The 23,187-nt window shown below is 39.1% G+C and overlaps 1 protein-coding gene and 1 long non-coding RNA gene across 3 annotated transcripts; one reads left to right on the top strand and one right to left on the bottom strand.

The window, feature by feature from the left end:
• The first annotated feature begins 84 nt into the window (after positions 1-84).
• LOC121399402 lies at positions 85-2,084 on the top strand. Its single transcript, XR_005964995.1, has 3 exons — positions 85-171; positions 1,363-1,418; positions 2,001-2,084. It is a non-coding gene; the product is annotated as an uncharacterized LOC121399402 (long non-coding RNA).
• Positions 2,085-7,647: 5,563 nt separating this feature from the next.
• dda1.L (DET1 and DDB1 associated 1 L homeolog) lies at positions 7,648-18,406 on the bottom strand. 2 transcript variants are annotated; one of them, NM_001171704.1, is given in 5 exon segments: positions 7,648-9,146; positions 10,437-10,498; positions 13,150-13,201; positions 15,768-15,848; positions 18,232-18,275. In NM_001171704.1, coding segments are annotated over 5 exon segments (306 nt in total). In that variant the 5' UTR covers positions 18,235-18,275; the 3' UTR covers positions 7,648-9,038.
• Positions 18,407-23,187: the final 4,781 nt, after the last annotated feature.

Here is a 23,187-nt window from a genome sequence, read left to right as displayed (position 1 = left end):
GAATATTTGACTTCATTTTGTGCTTCTCTCTCTGTTCTTTGCAGGAGTTTATACTAAGTATCAAGGAGCTCCCATGGGTTGTACGCTTCTTTCCCAAGATTCTCCTGGCTGTTATAGTTAGCTGTTGTGGCGAAGTTTACAGGAAGATTACCTACTGGCTAAATGATTCAGGTACATTTTATTGCATTGCTTATATTATCAGTTCATCATGCTTCTGAAATCTGAATAACCTATACAGTATATCCTTGTCATCAGTTATAATTGGCGTTTAGTGATGGCACTTGTGTCTAATGACTCATTAAAACTTGTCTATTACCAATAAATTGTATACCCTTTAATATTAGGACATTTGTATCCTGCCAAATGTGCCACAGTAATTGTTCCCTTTAAAGTCACTGAGGTCCATTTATATAACCTCTGCAGGCAGAATATTGAGCAACTGGTCCTACTCAACTTAAAGGGGTCCTCCATCCAAATATGTTTTTTTTAGTGGTAGAAAATGTATTTTAATTTATAATGTTCAGTAGTAATTTTCTGGCAGTATGTCTGACTGTTTATATTATTTGCAATCCTAGTTCTGACCAGAAAGGGATAAACAAACACTCCTTAACCCTGCAGTTTCAGTTAGGGCAGAGACACACGCTCAGATTCAGGGAGATTAGTTGCCTGGTGACAGATATTAGGCGTCCCCAGTGATTGTACTTGTTAACCTGATACCCCTGTCTGGGGCTCCTGTTTGTTTAACATTGAGAGAGGGTAGTTGTATTAGTGTATTAGCTCATTGGCCACAGTCTTATTTAGCTTCTTTTAACATTTCTCTTCAGAAAGGGCCAGCACAGTAGAGTGAATAAGACCACTTTTGCATCTTAGTACGGCTCTCACTCTACTGTACATGCGCCTGGCCTAAATTAAGTGAAGTTGGAAGAAGATTATGACCACGAACTTCTTCATAATTACCCAGGGCCAGTGCAGTTTTAGTGAACAGGAGTACTAACCTGAGGTATCAGATAAGTAATTGTAACCACTTGGAGATTCCTAACATTTTGGCAACGCCCAATGATTGTATATTTAGTTTTAAGACCATTGAAAATCATTGATAAATGTATATTGGAAAATTGCTTAAAATTATATATTTTTTGATTATGTCAAAATAGTTTCTGGGTAGAGGAACCATTAAGTAACAGCAGTGTGTAAACTCCTATTTTCAGTACGCTGTAAACTTTGGTCCCTCATTTAGGCAATTGTTTATTTTGGCAGCTTACTGTATTTAATGTTGCTAATGAGCTACCATGAGTTGTTCAATCATATACTCTAGTCTTTGCTACAAGTAATGTTTTGTGTTTTTTTCTTAATCCTTTGCAGAAAATGATCGTTAACAGAGTGCCTACGAGAAACATCTCATCATTAAAATTGTTTTAGTAAGTGTTCAAACAGTCAGTGCTCATAATAGTTTTCAAGGTGGTCGCTATTAGGGTGTAGCCCAATAGAATCTGATGAAATGAAATGCATGATGTTGAATAGTCAAGTTTTTCATTTAAAGGGCCATTAATTAAAATATAGAATGAGTCTTGTGCTAATAAAGAACATGGGATATATGTATGATTTAATATGTACTACTGGGATAATACTCACAGAATCCAGTTTTTATTTCATGAAAATTATTTCATGAACAATGCTTCAAAGGTTCTTCGATTACTAATAATAAACCCACCAACTACTACAAGTCCACCTTCCTTAAAAGAACTGTCATGTACTTCCCTCTATAAATAATAAAGGAAATATAGATGATAGCAAGATTAGCACTGTATAATTGTAGCACTTTGTTGGTAAAAGAATTTGCTGTGCGTCTGTAACCCTTTTTTTCATGCTATGCTACCCACTTCCCTCTGCACCCCTTCCACCCATATTCTCTACTCTCTTTTAATAAGTCATCATTGTCTCCCCTGGTTTATCTTACCCTCCCCACACTATATATTTTTCAACCACTATTTTTCTTACAGTTCCAGTTTGTAAACTCCTACCTGAGTCTTTTCTACATTGGTTTCTACCTCAAGGACCTGGAGCGACTGAAGGAGGTGGGTGGTGCAGCTTTTCTCCATTTTTGCTATCTGTATTTGTTTTCAGGGTATTCGATGAAAAATGTTTAGTCCAGTCTTAAATTGAAAGTAAAGGCTATTCAGAAGGTATAGGGACTGTATTTTTAACATAAGCAGATTTTCCATGAATAAATATACATAGTAGTTTTGTACCATTGCAAAAGCATATGGCAAGTACATTTGAAATAGCTGTTAAGCATCAAGATCCCACTGCACAAGGTTATTTTTCAAAAGAGACTGCAGATGGGGCAAGCAGATGTGTTATAAAGGCACTGAAGTCAATATCTTCATAATCAGGAATTCTAAGCCTGTGGGTTGGAACCCAAAAATCAGTCCCATGCTATATGTTTGTGAAGATTCTCATTCATCCAGGTCATGGTATATCTGTGGAAATAAGTCAAATCAACTGGACTTGCTTACTGGTTCAATGATGTTTCACCAGTCATCTAACTGGCTTTCTCAATTCATTTACTTTTTTTTACATTTGAATGTGGTTCACAGCCTTTTATTTAAATTCTTCATTTATAAAACTAATAAAGACTCTCTATAAAATCTATAAGTGCTTGGTCATTATTTGTTCTCAAAACAAGTCATGGATGTAAAACGAATGTGCTGAAAAACTGGGCTAATTTTTATGGCAAAAAGTGTAAAATGAATGGTATATTTATGAAGGCGCATCAGGTAAAATACTGGTGAGATCCCTTTGTGCATACATTATATATATAAAGGTTCTGTTGTGCCTATACCTGAGTTATGCCACAATTATTGCCATTATACACTGTAATGGACCGTGTGATGTATGTAGAAGCCAATGGTATGAAAAGGGACATGGTAAGTAACACGGTGCCCATACACAGACTGACACATATGTTTACAGCATTTTTCTCCAAGCAGTCTGTGTAGAAGAAATAGCAATCACTACTATGCATAAGGGGCAACAAAGGTTCCAACTGGGCCTTATCAGATTTACAAACAAGCCTGACAAATGAAGCAGCCCTTCCAGTTTGAGGTTTGACTGATGTATCAGATGCAGCTGATGGGCACCACTTGGGGGCATCCGCTTTATCTGTAAAGCCAACCTCTGTCCCTTCCTTACTAGGGGAATTTTTAGGACACCATTAAGACACTAATCTCCCCTGGCCTTTGATGAAGTTACACACACACGTCCGTAATTTCCTCCAGGATGGGGGTTGATGGTTTATTTGTTGGGACTGCGAAGCAGTGGTCTCTTGGGGAACCTAATGACTGAATGGCAGCTTATGTGATTGGTAGGTGAGCACTTAATAGCGCTAGTAATACATTTGAGGGCAAGTGGGACACTAGAGGTGTTTCCTAAAAAAATCCCTAGTGAGGCAGGGACAGAGGTGTGGCTTTGCTCACCTGAATTCTGTTCTGCCCTGGTTTCGATTTTTGCCTCCTATGTTGCTACAGCGTTAATTCCATGGGGTCCCACGTTGTATTTAAACAACACTGTATGGCACTTTGTTCCTCCCCTTATATCCATGGACAAAATCTTTCACTTTCTTGAAATCCTGCTTCATAGAACACTTGGCGATATACAGCTCCTTCTTTTTAACTACATTTGAAAATGTGATTAGTGGCCCTGTAAAAACATAATCCTTACTGTATAATCATTGGACTATTAACAGCGCTGTTCAGCATCATGTATTGCTAGCAGTGATTTCTCTTTCCCCTCACCATCTCCTGTTCTTTCACTTGGCTCATGTCAATCATTTCCATTTTGTTTCCACACTCAGCCCCATCCAGACCAGTGTCTGCATAGAAACAATAGTCAGAATCCCTTTCGCTTTGGAGAAGCCTAAAAAAATATCTAAAATTTGGGGTTTGTACACAAGAGTAAAATGCAGGGGAAAATGACAGATAAAGAATCTAAAATGTCACCACCAAATAAAATGAGGAATGTTTTGTATTCTAGTGCACCGATAGATTAGCAATTCTGGAAAAATTAAAGACAGAACCACAAGGAGTATCTGAATTGGCAGAAAGAATGCTGGTCAATAACTTTGGATCTGACCCCTACTGGGTGCCCAGGTAATTTAATAGAAGGTCCAGCTGTCTGTACCAGTTAGAGTGAAATTGGGAGTAACATTACTGTGCTTCTTTGGAACTATAGCAGGGAACCTACAACAATGGCTTTCAGGGCTGCACTGGGGGGCCCAGGGCTGCTGTCTCGGGGCCCCCCTCCGACCGCTGCACACAGCTGTGTGCCACCACGCGCTTATACATGTGTGAAAAAGTACTGTGTTTTTGCCGGTCGTGGCAGTTAGAAGATCATCTGGTCGCTGCAGATAGAAGAGCAGGATGTGGATCTGGGCCAGTCTGACCCTGATGGCTTTTATATCTGTAACTTTGTTGAGAGTCAAAGGGGGCCCTGACCAAATATAGTGCAAGGGGGGGATGCTAGAAGGTAAGACTCCACCCCAGTCATTACCATTTCATTGTAGACAAATGTTGATGAATTTGTAGGTACAATATTGGTGAGTGGAGACTGTAAGGAAAATGGCACAAAGGCACTTTACTGAACCTGTTCTTTTACCCCAGCATTTTGTCATTGGGTGTAAAGTTGTTTTTTAATTTAAATCTAGTTATAGATGTTACTTATTTATCTGAACTACTCTAGTATGTCACCTACACTGAAGACCCTTTGCCACAAAGCAAGTGGGCCTTTGTGCTGCTATTGGTGCTTTTGACCTGTTCTGTTATTTCTATTTCTCCAAGGAATTCCTCCCAAGGATCCGCTATTCTATGGCAAGAAACCACTCGCACTTATTCTGGTTTGAGACTAAGTGTAAATCTGATGTGCTTAATTAGTAAGGGTTCTTAATCAAAACAGATTCAGCCTTTGCTGGTGTGAAAATGATTCCAGTTAATGTTGCCTATTTAATGAGAGAGGCAGCCATAGCCGTCCTTAGTTTTCATTCTCCTGCTGCTAATGAAGCTCTCTCTGTACCTCCTGTCATGTCCTATACCAACAAGTGCTGCTCCACGAGTGCCAAGACACCTACAGAAGCTCACTAAGTGCTTAGGGATCATCTACTGAGACACTGTTTAGTGATTTGTTGTACACATTATTTAATACGTTAGGCTCTAGAGGAAAGTCATTGTGACACTTTTGTACCCACAGAGGTATGTCCAATATTTTGACTGCAGTTTCAACTAGTCTATGGGCATTGCTGTATCCAAGAGGTGCAATATGGCAGCTCATTTGTTTAAGTGCAAATAGAGGTCAATGTTATATGCAAATAGTAAGCGGTCTGTTTAGAGGATTACTGACAGAATATTAGAACTTCCACTGTGCCATCTCCACAGTCTGGGGAATGAACTTTTTGTTTCAACTCCACATATCTGCAGTCTATTAGGAACACACACCTGGATGTGGCCCATTATAGCTAAGAATAAAATAATTATCTCCAAGATATTGTGCCCTGGGATAACACTGCAGAAATAGCAGAAACCGTCGCATGTATTTGAAGTGGAATATTTTATTGGGTAACATACACAAAGAAGCAGGCACAAATGATTGATAACTGAGCATTCGTCGTACAATGAATAAAATCTGAACATTTATGGCTAGATTAAAACGTTCCTTACCCAAGAGACCATGCTTTATTTGTGTATGTTCAAGGTTATTCCATGGGTGAAGGATCAGGAATAAATTCTGGAGTGCTAGTATTTTTTTTTTTTTATCAAATCTCCAAATGTTGGCCAATGATTTAATTTTTTTTTTAAATTCACTATTCTTTGCTGAAGATTTTTACGGTAGTGTTAGGTTGTATTTAATCATCAGCCTATAAGAGAAGAACTTGATAGCCAAGTCTGGACTGGCAGTCAAAATAAGCCCTGACATAAAGAGTACACAGAGGCCCAAACTTAGAATTGTTTATAGAAATTGGTGAATTTTTTGAAAAGTGACCTCAAAGCTTCCAATCTACAGCATCATATCTCCCACACATCATCAGGTACCAATGTAAAAACACCCTGAATATGATTGGCAGGAGTCCACTGAACAGTTTGATGCCCAATATGTATAGGTTTACCTAGGCATGTGGTATATAGAGGCCCCAAAATGTAGACACCCCATTTGTGCTATTAGTTCTGTAATTCCAGATACTGCAAAATCAACACATATGCATAGATAAAAAGGAAGGTAGAAAAAAGTACATTCACCCCCGAAAACCATATATTTTCGGAAAGTACATATTCCCCTGAATCCAAATTGGGTATGCATGTCTCTCTACTCCAAAGCATCAAGCTGCAAATCTTTCCTAAATTTGGCGATAAAGGCCTCAGTTTTTACATTTATGAAGATTGCCTAAAAGTATTGCAATTGGCCACATTTATCTCACCCAATTTCTTACATAAAATTGGAAAACAGCCTAAATATTGACCCCAAGGGTCACTGAATAGTTTGATGCCCAATATGCATAGATATACCAAGGCAGCTGACATGTGCAGACCCCAAATAAAAATAGTGCGTATGAATTTTCAGCTGTCGATTCTCCTTCTCTGAACAAAGCCCCCTACTTTGTATTATGTCCACAAGACCCTTTTAACAGCACAAAGACCACCCCGCCCAAAACCATATATTTTTGGAAAATGTACATTCTGACAAATCAAAAATTGGTAATTAGGTCTTTCTACGCCAAATTACCATACTGCAAAGCTACGCTAAATGCAGCGGTTTTTATGACATTTCTGAAAATCGCCTACAAATATTGCAATTGTCCACATTAACTCACCTAATTTCTTACCTACAACTGGAAAACAGCCTAAATATTGACACCAAGGGTCACTGAACAGTTTGATGCCCAATATGCATAGACATACCAAGGCACCTGGCATGTGCAGACCCCAAATAAAAAGTGCATACGAGTTTTCTCTGCTGTTGATTCGCCTTCTGTGAACATAGACCCTTAACTTCATATTATGTGCCTCAAGACCCTCCAAAACCATATATTTTTGGAAAGTACACATTCTGATGAATCCAACAAAGATAGACGTTTTTCTACAACAAACTGCCAAGCTTTTCGTAACAGAGGTTTTTACATTTTCTGAAAATCGCTAAAAAAGATCACCCTAAATATGGACGCCAGAGGTCTACTGAATAATTTGATGCCTGATAAGCATAGATTTATCAAAGTTTGTGGTATGTACGGACACTGTTTTTCTCCAATAGAGTAATGTAGGCTAGCAGTCCACATACCAAGTAACCTATCACAGTGCTTATTTGGCATCCCCAAGGGATTTTTTTCCTTTCTTGTGCGGCGTCAAACCTTCTACATTTAAGTTCGGCTCACAAGTTAAAAAAAAAAAAAAGTTGGGGACCTACCCCAAATGAAAAACCAACTGAGCTGCTGAGAAGAGAGTCCCAACTGTGTGTTATGCGCCGTAAGACCCCCAAACTGTAAAAACCATATATTTTTGGAAAGCACATATTCTGGCGGATCAAACCAAGTAAAATATATCTTTCTATACCAAAGCACCAAACAGCAGAATTCTGCTCTAAATGATGTTGGGCTAACACAAGTGATGCGCTCATGATTTCGAAGTGTTTAATGAAATAATATACATTTAAAACAATGTTGTTCTCTCCCCCCCCCCCCAAAAAAAAAATAGTAATAACAAAAGCAAATTCAATTTTATAAAAGAAAAATGTATTAATGTAATTTTGGTCAGTGACAGAGCAAATATTACAGTCTGGTTTAGAATCTGGCGTTGGAAAGCATCAGCACAACAAAATGTGTAACAGTCATTTGTTACTTACAGACGTGGGTATAGGACTATTTATTAGCGGACAACACAGGTTCCCTATTTATAGAATTGTGACGTTTAATACATTGATTACCAGCCTAACATATAAATTATAGTATGTGGTGATGGTTTCACCATTGGGCTAAGACTGAGGCAGCCTATTTATGGCACAGCAGTAAATCTTCATGTGCTGAATGTGTGAAATCCTACGAGCCACTCTATTCCAGTAATATGACCACCAGGTCTAGTAACATTAGAACACAGCAGATACGTCTTTTCTGCAAAGAATCACCCGCCAGTACATACGTGTGACATTGGAGGAAAATAAAAGCAATGAACAGGGATATTACACCCCTCCAATAAAACGTATATAAGTACACTCACTGACTACAAGTAGGGTTGCCACCTTTTTAAAATATTCTTACCAGCCAGTGGAGGCAGTGACACACCAGTAGGAGGGGTGATGAGGTAAAGGGGTTGGATGATGATAGTGAGGGGCAGGGCAATTACATCACCAGACGTCCCAGAGAGTCTTTGGGAAGGATGAATAGTAAGAGATTGGTACGTTTTACTGGATGACGGGCTTAAGGGGTGGAGCAGGAGCAGGCATGGGGCTGCACTTTGGAGTATTACAAATTTACCAGCAACTTTGTAATATCGGCACAGCCCTGGCATCTGTTTTACCAGATAGGCTGGTAAAATACCGGCCTGGTGGCAATCCTAACTACAAGAGATGCATAAACAGATTTTGTCAGATGTAATAATATCGGCACGGCCCTGGCATCTGTTTTACCGGATAGGCTGGTAAAATACCGGCCTGGTGGCTACCCTAACTACAAGAGATGCATAAACAGATTTGTCAGATGTAACTTAGATTTCCCTAGCCAGTGGGGCAAATAAACTGAACAGCAACTTGGGGGGGATAAAAAAAAAAAGTGTTTTTTGACATTTTAACACTATCCTCTCTTTAACGGTTTGCAGCGCAGTATAAATAAAATCTGGAAGAAATAAATACAATTTTGGCTCCTATGGATCATAAGAGTGGGAAGGCAAGGTTGGAGGGAGAGGAAAGGCTGTGTTGCTCCCCACACATTACAGTATGATCCCGTGTATAGAGGGAGGGACACGGAGTGGGACAACAGCTGATAAAGGAAGGTTTGCAAAAGGCGCCTATGTCTCCTCGTTCATTTCTTGGCTGTCTGTCCTGGCAATCTTTCGTGGGGGTGCTGATGTCTCGCCTATTTCTAATTGGTCTTGATCTCTTTTCTTTGCAGAATTCTAGTGAGAGAGAACAAACAGATTGAGAAGCTTTAACATAGAATGCGGAATTTATCATAACAGAAATGTACCCAGGCATTTTTCACTTTACAGCATCATGTAGCTCTAGCAATCAACATCACAGAATGCAATTGCTGCAGATAGCAGTTCCTTCAAAATAGTTCACTATAAAGCTGGTTTATCCTTTATATGTTCTACATCATTCACACAAGCAAGGGCTGAAATTAGCCACACCCACTTCTAAATTACACAAACATAGAACATCTATAATTTTAAACAGTCTCAATATTTCTACAGGCAAGTCTACAATGAATCGAGAGCAACAGGCTGCACCACTTACTAGCTGGATGGCTTCTGGCATGAGATGAGCAAAAAGCTGCCCCATATTTAAAAGTTAAAAACTTCCCATATTTAAAACAAAACTGCTGCACTTTTAGGGCAGTGTTGTATTTCCAGTTTCTACACTAGCAATCCCTTCTTAAAACCCAGTTCTGACCAGGAGTAGGAGGGGTTGGCCTGCTGCACCTCATCTTGGACAAAGCCTTAATGTTATTGACTTTTGCCAGTAAGAGACAGATTAGATAGCTATTAAGAGATACATAGATCAGATAGATAGATATTACGAGATATATAGATTACATACATAGATTATAGATATTAAGAGATATATATGGATATTAAGAGATACATAGATCACATAGATAGATATTACGAGATACAGGTATGGGACCTGTTTTCCAGAATGCTCGGGACCTGGGGTTTTCTGGATAACGGATCTTTCCGTAATTTGGGTCTTCGTGCCTTAAGTCTACTAGAAATTAATTTAAACATGAAATAAACCCAATAGGCTGGTTTTGCTTCCAATAAGGATTAATTATATCTTAGTTGGGATCAAGTACAAGCTACTGTTTTATTATTACAGAGAAAAAGGAAATCATTTTTAAAAATTTGGATTATTTGGATAAAATAGAATCTATGGGAGATAGCCATTCCGTAATTCGGAGCTTTCTGGATATCGGGTTTCTGGATAAGGGATCCTATACCTGTATATAGATTACATAGATTAGATAATAGATATTAAGAGATAGATATATAGATATTAATAGATTATAGATACTAAGAGATAGATAGAGGTATATAGATTAGATAGAAAGATAGATAAATAGACAGACAGACAGAGCTGGGAGCATAGAACCAAAAAAGTTTATTACATATAATGAAGGTGTTTCACACTCCAAACGTACAGACCACCGTATGTATAAAAAATAATATGCAAACTGAAAATCTTACCTTTTTGTCCCATTGTTGGTGTAGATAACGCAGAAGTATATTCGTTTTCTCTGTTACTATGACTGAATAAAAATGGGTTTATAAATGTGTGTTTTTATTAAAGCAGAGAACAAAACCACTGAACAGAAATACCGAACTTATTGAAGCTAGCACTGGCTTTCTAAATGAAAATCAAGCAACTCATACAGCAATATATGTTTTGATTTGACTATACTTAGCTGGTGCTCATCAACAGATATATTAACCAGATTGCAGATATAAATAGGGATGGGTGAATTTGACCCGTTTCGTAAAAAATTTGCTGCCGTCAAAATGTCGTGGACGTCCATTAAAGTCTATGGGTGTCAAAAAATTTTTGACGTGCAGCGCATCTTTTTTTTTTTGACGAATGACGCCATACAAGTCTATGGGCGTCATTTCCGCGGCGAAACAAGGCGAAATAATTAGCCCATCCCTAGATATAAACAGTGCTTGTTACTGATGCAAGATCGACCTAAATCAAGGCAGGGAAGGCAAGTTGCTCAGATGGATGATTCTCATTGCATGGGGGCTAGTCCAACACAACTTAAATAACCTACCACTTACATTACTGCAAACATCCTTGAACTCTGCAGGACCTCTGCTATTGATGTTCTAGACTTTTCTTTTAAAGCTAAACATACACATTCAAGTATACTTTACTTCAGAAAAACTGATGTATAGTAAGAGAAAAAATATCAATAGAAGACTTCTTGTTTTGTTATGCCCAGAGGACAGTTGCACAGGTAACATAAGCGTCAACAACAAGTTGCCTTCAGTATAAGTACAGAACATTCCCAGACAATCAGCCGAGTCCAATACTAACTAGGAACAATAAACACTCCAGCAGCAATTTAAAAAAAGGGTTTGTTTGGGTTTTTTTTAATAAGAGTGATAAATGCTGTGAACAGCTACTCATTTTTTATTTTATTTAAGTTGTTCTTGGATAGTAGAGATAGTGAGAGTTAAGTAGAAGAAAAGTGGAGAGGGATGGGTTACCTACATGTTGTAAGATACATACTAATCAGCCGTGGCAGTCTGTGAACAGCTACTCATTTCAAGACACTATTTGACCAAAATACAAAAATCTGAAAAGGTAGAATGCCCGAAAAGCAAATGGCTCTTTGTAGAACAGTTTGTAAACCAGCATCTGCAGTTTTGTGCTTCTGTACCATCCCAAGGCAACCACGGCCCTTTAGCAGTAAAGTTCTGTGTCTCCAAAGATGCCCCAGTAGCTCCCCATCTTCTTTTCTGCTGATTAACTGCACATGCTCTGTGCTGCTGTCACTTACTGTGCTTAGGGACCCAATCACAATATACAGTACATATAGAATAGAAATGTCACAATATAAGGCTGATTAGTAATTAATACAGATAATTACTACATGTCAGCATAGAAACCAGTGCAACTAGCATCAGAATTAATAATCAGCCTTGTAGCATGATCTTATATGACAGGCAAAGCTCATTTTCTGCTTAATAATTAGAAACAACCCCTAAGATTAGCTTCTCAATAGCTGCTCAAATCACACCGGCATATGAGTGCCGCAGACACTTTCCAAGATGGTGACCCCCTGTGATAAGTTTGAAGTCCTGGATCATTGCTGCTATTGAGAAGCTGAAACTTTAGGCTGGTGCAATAAGTGCAGTATATAAAATATGACATGTATAGCCATATTCATTTTTAGGGCTTAGTTCTCCTTTAAGCCACTGTCCCCCGGTGTGGTAGAAGTGCCTGGGGTACATGTCAAGCTAACATGTCTCCAAGAAAAGCATTTGGCTTGCATTGGGGTGCTGTAAATTAAAACTAAAAATGTTGCAGCCCTTTAAAGACAACGTGAAAGAGGACAGATTTTGGATGCTTCAGTAGCTCGTTTTGCACCTTTGAGCAGTTGAAGCTGCCATTTAAGGGCTAACATTTGTTTAGGAGCTTTTTGACTCAAAAGAAGATTACAGATGCATGAAAGCATTACTTTATCAGCCATTATTCTTAAATACAGGTATGGGACCTGTTCTCCAGAATGCAGAGGACCTGGAGCCTTGCAGATAATGGATCTTTTTCTGTAATTTGGATCTTCATACCTTAAGTCTACTAGAAAATCATGCAAACATTAAATAAACCCAATAGGCTGATTTGACTTACAGTAGGAATTAGTTATATCTTAGATGAGATCAAGGAAAAGGTACTGTTTTATTATTACAGAAAAAAGGAAATCAATTTTTTTAAAATCAAATTTTGATTATTTGGATAAAATGGAGTCTATGGGACATGGCCTTTCCGTAATAGAGAGCTCTCTGGATAATGGGTTTCCGAATAACAGATTCCATACCTGTATTGTATTCACCCAAAATGTCACCCTGACATTAAAACAACCATTTGAGATGTATGCAGAGAAATCTCTCTCTCTCTCTCTCTCTCTCTCTCTCTCATAATCTTGAGAACAGTCTTAAACCAAGACCTAAACATCGTTCTGTATGTTTCAAACGTTGTGACTGAAGGATTGAACTTCTAAGTCTGCTGTGGGCTTCATACACCTTAAAGATTGTAAGTGTATATTGTATATATCTCCAACATTCTTACATACTTTCAGAAGCACTCCACAGTTTTACAGATACAATTAAAACAATTTTGCTATTAACCCTTTCAAGTCTGCTTTATGCCAATAGAAGGAAATAATGGTTAATATTTGCTTACTTTGGTCAGAGGGGTATTCTCTTGTGGGGAGGTATACTGATGGCCGTCTGTTCTGTAAGAAAATTTTCACAGATCAGGAAGTGCTAAATAGTCATTAGTTATTGGATTATAATATAATACAAACATGTGTGTATAATGTCTGATTACTGTCATATTACCAACAGTTGAATACACAGTGTTCTCCTTAGGCTGTATTGGCTAGGCCCATCACTCAGCTGCACTGTCCCCCACATTGCATACAGAGTTCAATTTTCATACTGAAGCTGGTGGGACTGTGGGCTGTGTTGGCTAAAACACGCAGTGCTATCTGCATTTGTAAAATGCTTAAAATCTAAGTTACACTGGGCATTTTCTTAGCTGCTGAAGTAAACACCAATACCACACTGAACAATGCAACCCATAACGCATTCATGTCTCCCCACTTTGGATTTGTGAGATAAGATCAACATGGTGCAGACTTCTAGTACTAAGAATAAAAAACAAATTACACCGTTAGCTACTTGTCAGAACGCACAGTATACAAAATGCAGCACTAACCACTGCCGTTACAAACTATGGCATCTACAGTCACATGAAAAAGTTTGGGAACCTCTCTCAGCCTGCATAATAATTTACTCCACTTTCAACAAAAAAGATAACAGTGGTATGTCTTTCATTTCCCAGGAACATCTGAGTACTGGGGTGATTTCTGAACAAAGATTTTTAGTGAAGCAGTCATTTTGGAACAAAGTGCTTTGGACTGATGAAACAAAAATGTAATTATTTGGTCTAGCAAAAAGCTTGTTGAACGGTGGAAGAAGAACACTGCATTCCAAGGAAAACTCCTGCTACCTACTGTCAAATTTGGTGGAGGTTCCATCATGCTGTGGGGCTGTGTGGCTAGTTCAGGGACTGGGGCCCTTGTTAAAGTCAAGGGTCGGATGAATCCAAGCCAAATCAACAAATTCTTCAGGATAATGTTCAAGCATCAGTCACAGCACAGGGGTTGGATATTCCAACAAGACAATGACACTAAACACACTTGGAAATCTACAAAGGCATTTATGCAGAGGGAGAAGTACAATATTCTGGAATGGTCTTCACAGTCCCCAACTTGAATATTATGGAAAATCCATGGGATGATTTGAAGCAGGCTGTCCATGCTCAGCAGCCATCAAATGTAACTGAACTGGAGATTTTGGATGGACGAATGGTCAAAAATACCGCCATCCAGACACTCATCAAAGGCTATAGGAGGCATCTAGAGACTGTTACATTTACAAAAGGAGGCTCAACTAAGTATTGATGTAATAGCTCTGTTGGGTGCCCACATTTATGCACCTGTCTAATTTTCTTATGATGCATATTGCCTGTTCATCCAATAAACTTATTAAATTGCTACTTTGAAAGCTCAGCCAATGATAAACAAAACACCAAAGAATTAAGAGGGGTTCCCAAAATTTTTCAGATGACTATTTTCAGCCTGCTAAACTTGTCTGCTCCTAACGCGTGATGACCTGACCTGTGGATCCCTGATCAGTAGGCTTAGTTAATAATCTGGCACCTTGGAGAACACTTTTTTTGTGGCACATCATAAGAGTTTCTGATAAGTGAAGATAGTCAGGAAGCAAAATGTTCTTAGGAGACTTGTTTTCTATTCAACACCCATAAAAGTTGCCAAATTAAAAAAATAAATCAAAAATGTAATGCCTGTTAGAAATAATTCTAAATCCTTTTCTATCATATTAGTAGAGCAAAATAAACTTGACTTACACTACATTTATTATTTAAATATTGTTTCCTTTAGACTTGGAATCACACAATCAGAGCAAGTAGGCAGGTGCCATTTTGTGGACACTTATTAATGCAAGTTGTGTATTACCACAAAATCTTGTATATGCCCCAGAATGGGGAACCTAATTCTCATGTGCTGTGCCCTATATAATTAGTGTGAGGAGGGAAAGGGGAATGTAAAAAGTGTAGCGACATCTAGGAAGTGCTCAATGGAAAGTGAAAGTAATTGTCTGCCCAACCTCTATGCCTCAGGCATAAGGGCGGGGCAGGTAATATTTACCTTAGCTCAGATATTTAAACACCTTTATAACAGGAATAGCCGTTTTAATGAAAAAAAAAAAAGCATTTCATGTATTATTTGCAAAGGAATTATACCGTTTTTTTATGTGTGGGCGACAGGTCCACTTTAAATTAATTTATTGAGGAAAATGATCCAAAGTTACATATTAGATCGCCAAGTTTCACATAAGGAAATAATGCTGCAATGCAGTGTTTTCCTTTCACAAAACACTTTTTCAAGTTCTATTTTGATCCCATTCATCCACAGAACATTCTACCAAATGTCTTCTGATGTTTCAACATAACCTAGCGAACTGTAGACAGGCAGCAATGTTGTTAATAATAATAATAGTGGCTTTTCCCTTTAAATAAGGCATTGTCTACCACACTCACACCTGTTTATCACCCCATGGATGAAATTCCTGACCACCCTTTCAAATGAACTGAGAATGCTGGAGGTTCACATGTAGGTAATATTTATGCAGAAATAATTAAGATTCAAAAAGGTTCTCAAACTGTATGACAAAACATAAGGCATGTGGATTGCTTCACAGTCATTTACTCACTGAGGCTTTACACACGGAGTCTGCATGAAATCTACTGAAGTTACTCTCATTGTAGACAGGTAGTCCTTTTAAAAAATCAGCCTGAAAGTATAAAACAAGCAGATTTATTATTATTTAAAGTGCAAAAAATAGGCTTACAAAAACAGGGAAAAAAAATCAGGAACCTATAATAAACATTTGAAACAAGCGAGTGTACTATAACTTAAAGGGGTAGTTTACCTTTAAGTTAACTTTTAGTATGTTATAAAATGGTCAATTCTAAGCAACTTTTCCACTGGTCTTAATTTTTTTTTATTATAGTTTTTGCACTATTCGCCTTCTTCTTCAGATTTCAAATGGGGGCAGTGTTCCCATGTAAAAAACAAAATGCTCTGTGATACACATGTATTGTTATTGCTACTTTTTTTTACTTGTCTTTCTATTAAGGCCTCTTCTGTCCATACTCCAGTCTCTTATTCAAATCAATGCATGGTTGCTAAGGTAATTTGGGCCCTAGCAACCAGGCTGCTGAAATGGCAAACTGGAGAGCTGCTGAATAAAAAGCTAAATAACTCAAATACCACAAATAAGAAAAAATGAAAAGCAATTACAAATTGTCTCAGAATGTCAGTCTCTACTTCATACTAAAAGTTATCACAAAAGTGAACAACCCCTTTATCAGCCAATAAATTCAAACTTCCAATACGCAAACTGGCAAATATATATATAGATTCAGTATGAGTGCAATTCAAAAATAGACAGATTGCACTGCTCTTAAGAAGCACACTATATACCCCTGGGATAACTAGAATGACTGTAATCAGAAGACATTACACGTAGATGTAGCTGTGGCAAGAATATAAACAATGGGATAGATTAGAGTTAGAATAAGAGTTACAATGTGCCTTTATGATTGGATTAGTGGAAGAGTTTATATGCAAGAACTTCCCACACCAGTCAGTTGAACTGAAGAAGCTGCTCGGATGAGTGGTGAAACGTCTTCAATGATTACTCAGCAAGTGTGGAATGAAAGGAATTCCATATGATCTCTCAGTCCAGACCCAAACATGTTGGTATTTCTGACCTGGTGCAGGCCTTTCTTAGTCCACATATTATATTTAGCCATAAGTCCCAGATTTAGTCCCTTCTTCAAAGAATTTAAAGTTTCCATTAGTTTGTACTCCCACACTTCTTTCATAATCTGTTTTAAGATTGCCCTTAAGAACCAAAATTCTTAAATCCTTTATGGAGAAATGAGGGCCATTGAAATTACCGGTATTTCCTATTGGTGTGTCCGTTTTTTAATTGGTTATAGTGAATTGGTGGTGTGTATTTTGGTTCTTAAGGGCAATGAAAGAAAAGTATGGGAGTACAAACGAATGGAAACTTTCAAGTCTTTGGAGAAGGGACTAAACCTGGGCCATGTGTTTATGGCTTATTATGTGGACTAAGAAAGGACTGCACCAGGTCAGAAATACCAACATGTCTGGCTATGGACTAAGATCATATGGAATTCCTTTTATTCCACACTCCATTAATTCAGCCCTAATTTATACTCAGCCTCTTTGACCCACATTATCTTGTACCTGATCTGTTTGTCTCTTGCAGATCCCCTCGTAAATGACTGACACCTTACATGCAGATTGATATTCCTTTTTGTTGGTCATTTGACCTATGAGCTGAATGTTGTATATAAATATACAAGAAAACACCACAGCTTCATTGTAATCATCTTGAAAAGGGAACTAAAATGTTCTGATTATATTAGTTAGCCAATAAAGGTATCACCTGTATACCACTTTGTTATTTCTTATTACAAAAGTGTTGTCCTGTAATATAGATCTTTAACAAACTATGGTGTCCATCATCTAATATCCACTGGCCAGTTTACATCTACATGACTAGATATTACATAGAACAGTGTCAAAAGAGTGCCAACATGCACGGCTCACAATTTTACTCTCAAGCAAACTTGAGGCACAGACTGGCAGTAGAGAAACAAACACAATACCGGTATCATTACCCAAAGCTTGAGGAAAGGCTAATGTAAGCCTGAAACGTTGCAGTATTTCATCTGAATAAAGCCCTTTCAATAAAGGCTTTTTAAGAAAATTCCTGTTGGGTGCTGTCTATTTTGCAAAGTGATCATTACCCAAAGCAACAGGCCGAATGAGCCACAATCAGTGCATTGGTGCTAATAGTGCACAAATATATCAACAACCAGCTACTGGCTCATCCTCTCCACACGCAGGTGGAAATAAGTATGGTGGAACTTGTGCTTATCCAGAAGCTGAAGAGTAACGGTCCCAAACCTACTGCATGGCCACCCATTGCTACTATACGCACACTGGGCCTGACCTACCACTAAATACTTCCTACAGACACGGCACACCTACCACCATATGAATACTAGCCCACCCATTGCTATATGCCCGCACCCGGCTTGCTCACTTCATATCACCAAATACCACGACCACATACACACCATAGTCAGCCTCCTCACGGCGTCTCCGGCCTCTCCCTCTCACACTAACTCCCACAGCGGGAACCCCAGCCCACTAGCCTGGTCTGTCATTGGGCGGCGCGTCCCCATTTTCGCCCTCCTCTTTCCTTAATTCATTGGAAAGAACTCTGGTCTGTCAGGGATACGCCACGCTCATTGGCTCTGACGAATCCAAATAGTCAAGGGCGGTTGTCTCACAGACGATCACCTGCTCCACATGCTTGCTTCTTATTGATTGGTAGACTACGTTGCAAGGGATTCTGGGAATTGGAGTTTTTTTTTTACGATTGTTGATATCGCGAGACTCCAGTTCTATCGCTGCTTGCTTTGCTAAAGGTGTGATTGGTTTCGTATTCATTCATATATTGGCCCAGCATTTTCTGTTCATGGTTTATTTTTTAGAACGAGAGGGGGCAACTGGCATACACTGGCTAAAACAAGAAAAGAGTAAGACTGGGCCGGCGTGACGCCGGGGAAGAAATGCTGCAGCGGTTGTCGCAAAGTGGGTTCTTGAGGTCGTAGTGCTGGTCAGGACACCGTAATTCGACGCTGAAAGCTGCTGTAATTGGAACACATTACTGTGCTGTCCAACTGTGCACCTATACACTATTTAACTTGTTCAATGCGCGTCACTTGGCAAAATCCTTCTCTTTTAATATCTCTGTTTTTCAAGCAGTCTCCCACTGATGCCTTGCACTATGCCTCTCTAGCTGTTTACAATATATTCCATACCTTAACAAAAGCCTCAAATGGTGACAAAGTGGTAGAGCTACAGGGAATTGAGCAGGGTTTGTGTAAATTGGACCCTGGCTCCTTAATTTTTTTATACTATGTTTCATTTCAACCTATTCTAAGCAACTTTTTAACTAGTATTCATTATTTGTTTTGTATGCCTCTATAACTATAAACCTGCCTATATCCAGCCTTCAAGTAATAAAACTCAGATTAAACTGTGAGGTTTCCATTTTATTTTCCTTATTTGCTGTCTTGTTCTTATCTTGGTATTGTAAATTATGATGTCAAAGTTTCAGGCCCTTTTATATCATATGATCCTTTCTAGCTTCCAAACTGCTGCCTGGTTAGTAGGTTAAGCAAGTGGATAGTAGCAGAATTCAAAGCCTAAAATTGCAGAAACACTAAATAATGGAATCTTTGCCTCATTTGTGCACTCATGCAGTTGGCTAAATCCGGGGATCCAGTTGCTTGACTTTTGGGCCAGTGCTCAAGATACAATACAAACCTATATAGGCCTACCAGTCTCCATAAGGTTTTTCATGTTTACCCCATAAAATATCTGAAGTACAGTATTCTGGAATGGTCTTCACAGTCCCCCGACTTGAATATACTCGAAAATGTATGGGATGATTTGAAGCAGGCTGTCCATGCTCGGCAGCCATCAAATTTAACTGAACTGGAGAGATTTTGTATGGATGAATGGTCAAAAATACCACCATCCAGACACTCATCAAAGGCTATAGGAGTCGTCTAGAGGCTGTTACATTTGCAAAAGGAGGCTCAACTTAGTATTGATGTAATATCTCCGTTGGGGTGCCCAAATTTATGCACCTGTCTAATTTTGTTATGATGCATATTTTCTGTTAATCCAATAAACGTTATGTCACTGCTGAAATACTACTGTTTCCATAAGGCATGTTATATATTAAAAGGAAGTTGCTACTTTGAAAGCTCAGCCAATGATAAACAAAACTCCAAAGAATTAAGAGGGTTCCCAAACTTTTTCATATGACTGTATATATATTTACTTATATTGTGGTCTAAAGACAGATGTGCAAATGATCTACTACTACAATGGTGAGCACTATAATATAATGCTGTCTGATAAAGCATGAATGTGCTCTAGTGAAGCCTCACTTACAGCCCTGTCCAGCACCCTTTTTCAGTCAAAAGTAAGAGAACCTAGTCTACTTTCCATTACAGGCATGGGCATCCACATATAGGGGCAAGGGGGGCACTGCCCCCCCCCCTGGACTTGTACTTCATGCCTATCTTGCCCATGTGCATCTGTAATGGCACAGCCTGGGACCCTGAGGGAGAAGGCACTTACCCCGCCACACGATCATCAGTGTCAGACTGGGACACCAGGGACCCACCCAAAAACCTTAGACCAGGGGCTCACAGAACTATTATATTTCCTCTCCTCGCTTAACCACTATTCTCCTAGTCTCTTTTCTTTACATAATATAATACCATCATCTATTATTCCATCTATTTAGTCTTTTTGTTCTCATAGAAATAAAGAATGACCATGAAAAATGCCAAATGTTTAGCAGCATTAGGGTCCACTGACACCTGGGCCCACTGGGAGTTCTCCTGGTATCCCCGTGGGCCAGTTGAAACTGACTCTAGCTAATTACACCTGGTGAAAACATTTTTATTATCATACCTCCTTTGTCTCTGTGAAAATGTTATGTCCTGCTCAGACACCATATCATTTCAAGTATTTATATAACGTAAATGATACACTTTGTCCCAACTCACTGCAATGTTGCTTTATTCCGTAACTGCTTAGACATCCCACTATGCTGACTAGGCCCCTGAAATGGTGCATTTTGGTGAAGAGAAATACCATAAAACTGTCATCTTGGGCATTCCTCTGGGCTTACCAGAACTCTGCTGTAAAATGTAAGTGTATAGAATCCCTTTTGGTGTACTTATCTAGAATCCAAGTACAGGTATCTCATTCCAGTGCTCTGACATACACACAAAGGCTTAACTTGTTTGAAAGTGTAGCCACATTAACAATATATATCACTTGCAAACAGAGATCAGAGCTAATGTACTATTCCATGTTCTGATATAAATACCACAAGCAGTGCTGTTGGTTCCCTTTATTACTCATAAAGATTTCATTATATTGAATATTTTAAGGTACTAACATTTAATTTCAGATAGTTTGTTTCTCTCCTAGGGCTGTATTTAAGTCCAATGCCACCCTAGGCACCTGACCTAAACACGCCCCCTACACTGTGCGCATGACATCACATCCGCCAACCATTTGCCTGCATGATCCCTTTATCTATAATACCCTCATTCATACTGTATGTCTAAACTGCTGGTCTTGCCATCTTTAACCACCCACAGTCTCAGTATTACCCTGTTGCTTTATCAGCTTTTTACAGAGGGAATTGTGTATTGCACTTTTAGCTTGTATAACCTTCCTCCATACAGTATAGTTAGCTGTGTTTAACCCTGTGTTCATTCCAGGAGTCTGATTCTCAACATCTGTTTCATAAAACCTCTATAGATTATACCTTCTTACACTAATAAATGGGTGTGATAAAGGCTGGGCAGTGTCAAGTCTATATAAATATCCCACCTATTCCAGCTGCAAGCCAGTATAACTTGCCTTTGTTATCATCTACTGTCACTATCGGTGGTGCGATTGGGTCAGGGTTTGCACCCCCGGGCAGCTTGCGCGCCACTGGAATCCGGCCAGGAAATTGCATACAGAGGGGGGCAGGGGGTCCGGCTGCACCGTCCCGCACCAGGGCCCGCCCCCCTCTTTACATTTCTGTCTACTGAAGAGGCTAAATTAGTAGATTCCTTCTTAATTCCAGGGAATTTTAGTCAACTAAGGTAAAAAAGCATGAGATGATGATTCTAAAACAGAATTTGTTTGAAGATCTACATGTAACTGGTTTTCTCTCTAAATATTCAATTTCCATGGCTTCCTTAAACCAACACAGACCATCAGGGCCCTTCTAAATTGTGGGGCCGGCCCTTTTCCAAAGGCCCAAAGGGAAGAATTGTCCAAAGGCCAGTTAGGGTGAGATTTGGGAAGGATGTTTATTGTCTCTCAGTATTACATTGGTTCATATAAGTCCTATGGAGGATAGTAGGACTGACACAGCAGTTATATGTTGTTTCAGTTTCATTGTTAGGAACCAAGGAGAAACATAACCAATGCGACCATTTACTGCTCTATAAGAGCCTTATTCTAACTTCTCTCCCTCCCCCTCTATATGTTATCCCTGTCAAATCCCTAGCCCAAAACCCACAATAAAGATACACACAATGACTTTGTGGTTAATCTGTGTAATCCACAGCTTTATTAATAATTAGATAAACTGCGCTTTTTGATCGCAAGGAAGGCAAAAAACCTCTGAAAAGTGAATTTCCTTCACAAGAGGGAAAAATTCCTTCCTGACCCCTTAAAGGCGATCGGATTTGCTCCCACGATCAATTCGCCACATTGTGTCAAGGGAAGCGAAGGGGGGGGAATATGGTACGGTAAGGGACTGCGGTGAGAAGATGAGAAAGAGAAGGGAATATGGTAGCATAAACATGGGCACATTTAAGCCGCACGATGAATGCTGCATTCCTTTCCATTCCATTGGACCCCGGGCAGCCTGCAGACCCCGGCATTTGCAGTCTGAGGGATGGAATGAAAAGGAATGCAGGGTCTACCAAGTGTCTTAAAGGAGTTCCTGTGTATAACACCATATTTTGAATAAAGGGGAGGAACCACTGGTGGAACTATGGTGTCTGAAAGTACTGCTGGTGAAAGTGCAGTGGATGAAAGGGTGGCATCACTGGTGGAATTGAGATGCCCCATACTTACTGCTGTTTCCTGAGGATGTGGTGCCTAGACTGAGGTGCATCGGTATTTGGTACCGAGGAAACTGCTGGTGGTGCTGGTATCATGTGCCGTTGTTCTGAGGACCATCTGTAAAACCAAACAAGATAACTCAGACTATGTATTTTTTTACCTTACAAATTGATATCCCTGTAAAATCCTTATACGGGTATGGGTCCTGTTATCCAGAATGCCTGGAACCTGGGGTTTTCTGGATAATGGATCTTTCTGTAATTTGGATCTTCATACCTCAAGTCTAATAGAAAATCATGTAAACATTAAATAAACCCAATAGGATGGTTTTGCTTCCAATAACTATATCTTAGTTTGAATCAAGTACA

The sequence above is a fragment of the Xenopus laevis genome, chromosome 1S (genome assembly GCF_017654675.1).
Source record: "Xenopus laevis strain J_2021 chromosome 1S, Xenopus_laevis_v10.1, whole genome shotgun sequence".
NCBI classification, from domain to species: Eukaryota; Metazoa; Chordata; class Amphibia; order Anura; family Pipidae; genus Xenopus; species Xenopus laevis.
This window is presented reverse-complemented; position numbering and strand designations above follow the sequence as displayed.

Bases quoted from the DNA above. Each gene is read 5' to 3' on its own strand.
- dda1.L (XM_018239830.2), bottom strand. From the start codon at position 15,817: ATGAGAGTAACTTCAGTAGATTTCATGCAGACTCCGTGTGTAAAGCCT. The intron at 13,197-15,767 runs GTGAGTAAATGA...CTTACAGAACAG, and splicing joins ACTCCGTGTGTAAAGCCTCA to ACGGCCATCAGTATACCTCC. The intron at 9,147-10,436 runs GTAAGATTTTCA...CTCTCTCACTAG, and splicing joins ACCAACAATGGGACAAAAAG to AATTCTGCAAAGAAAAGAGA.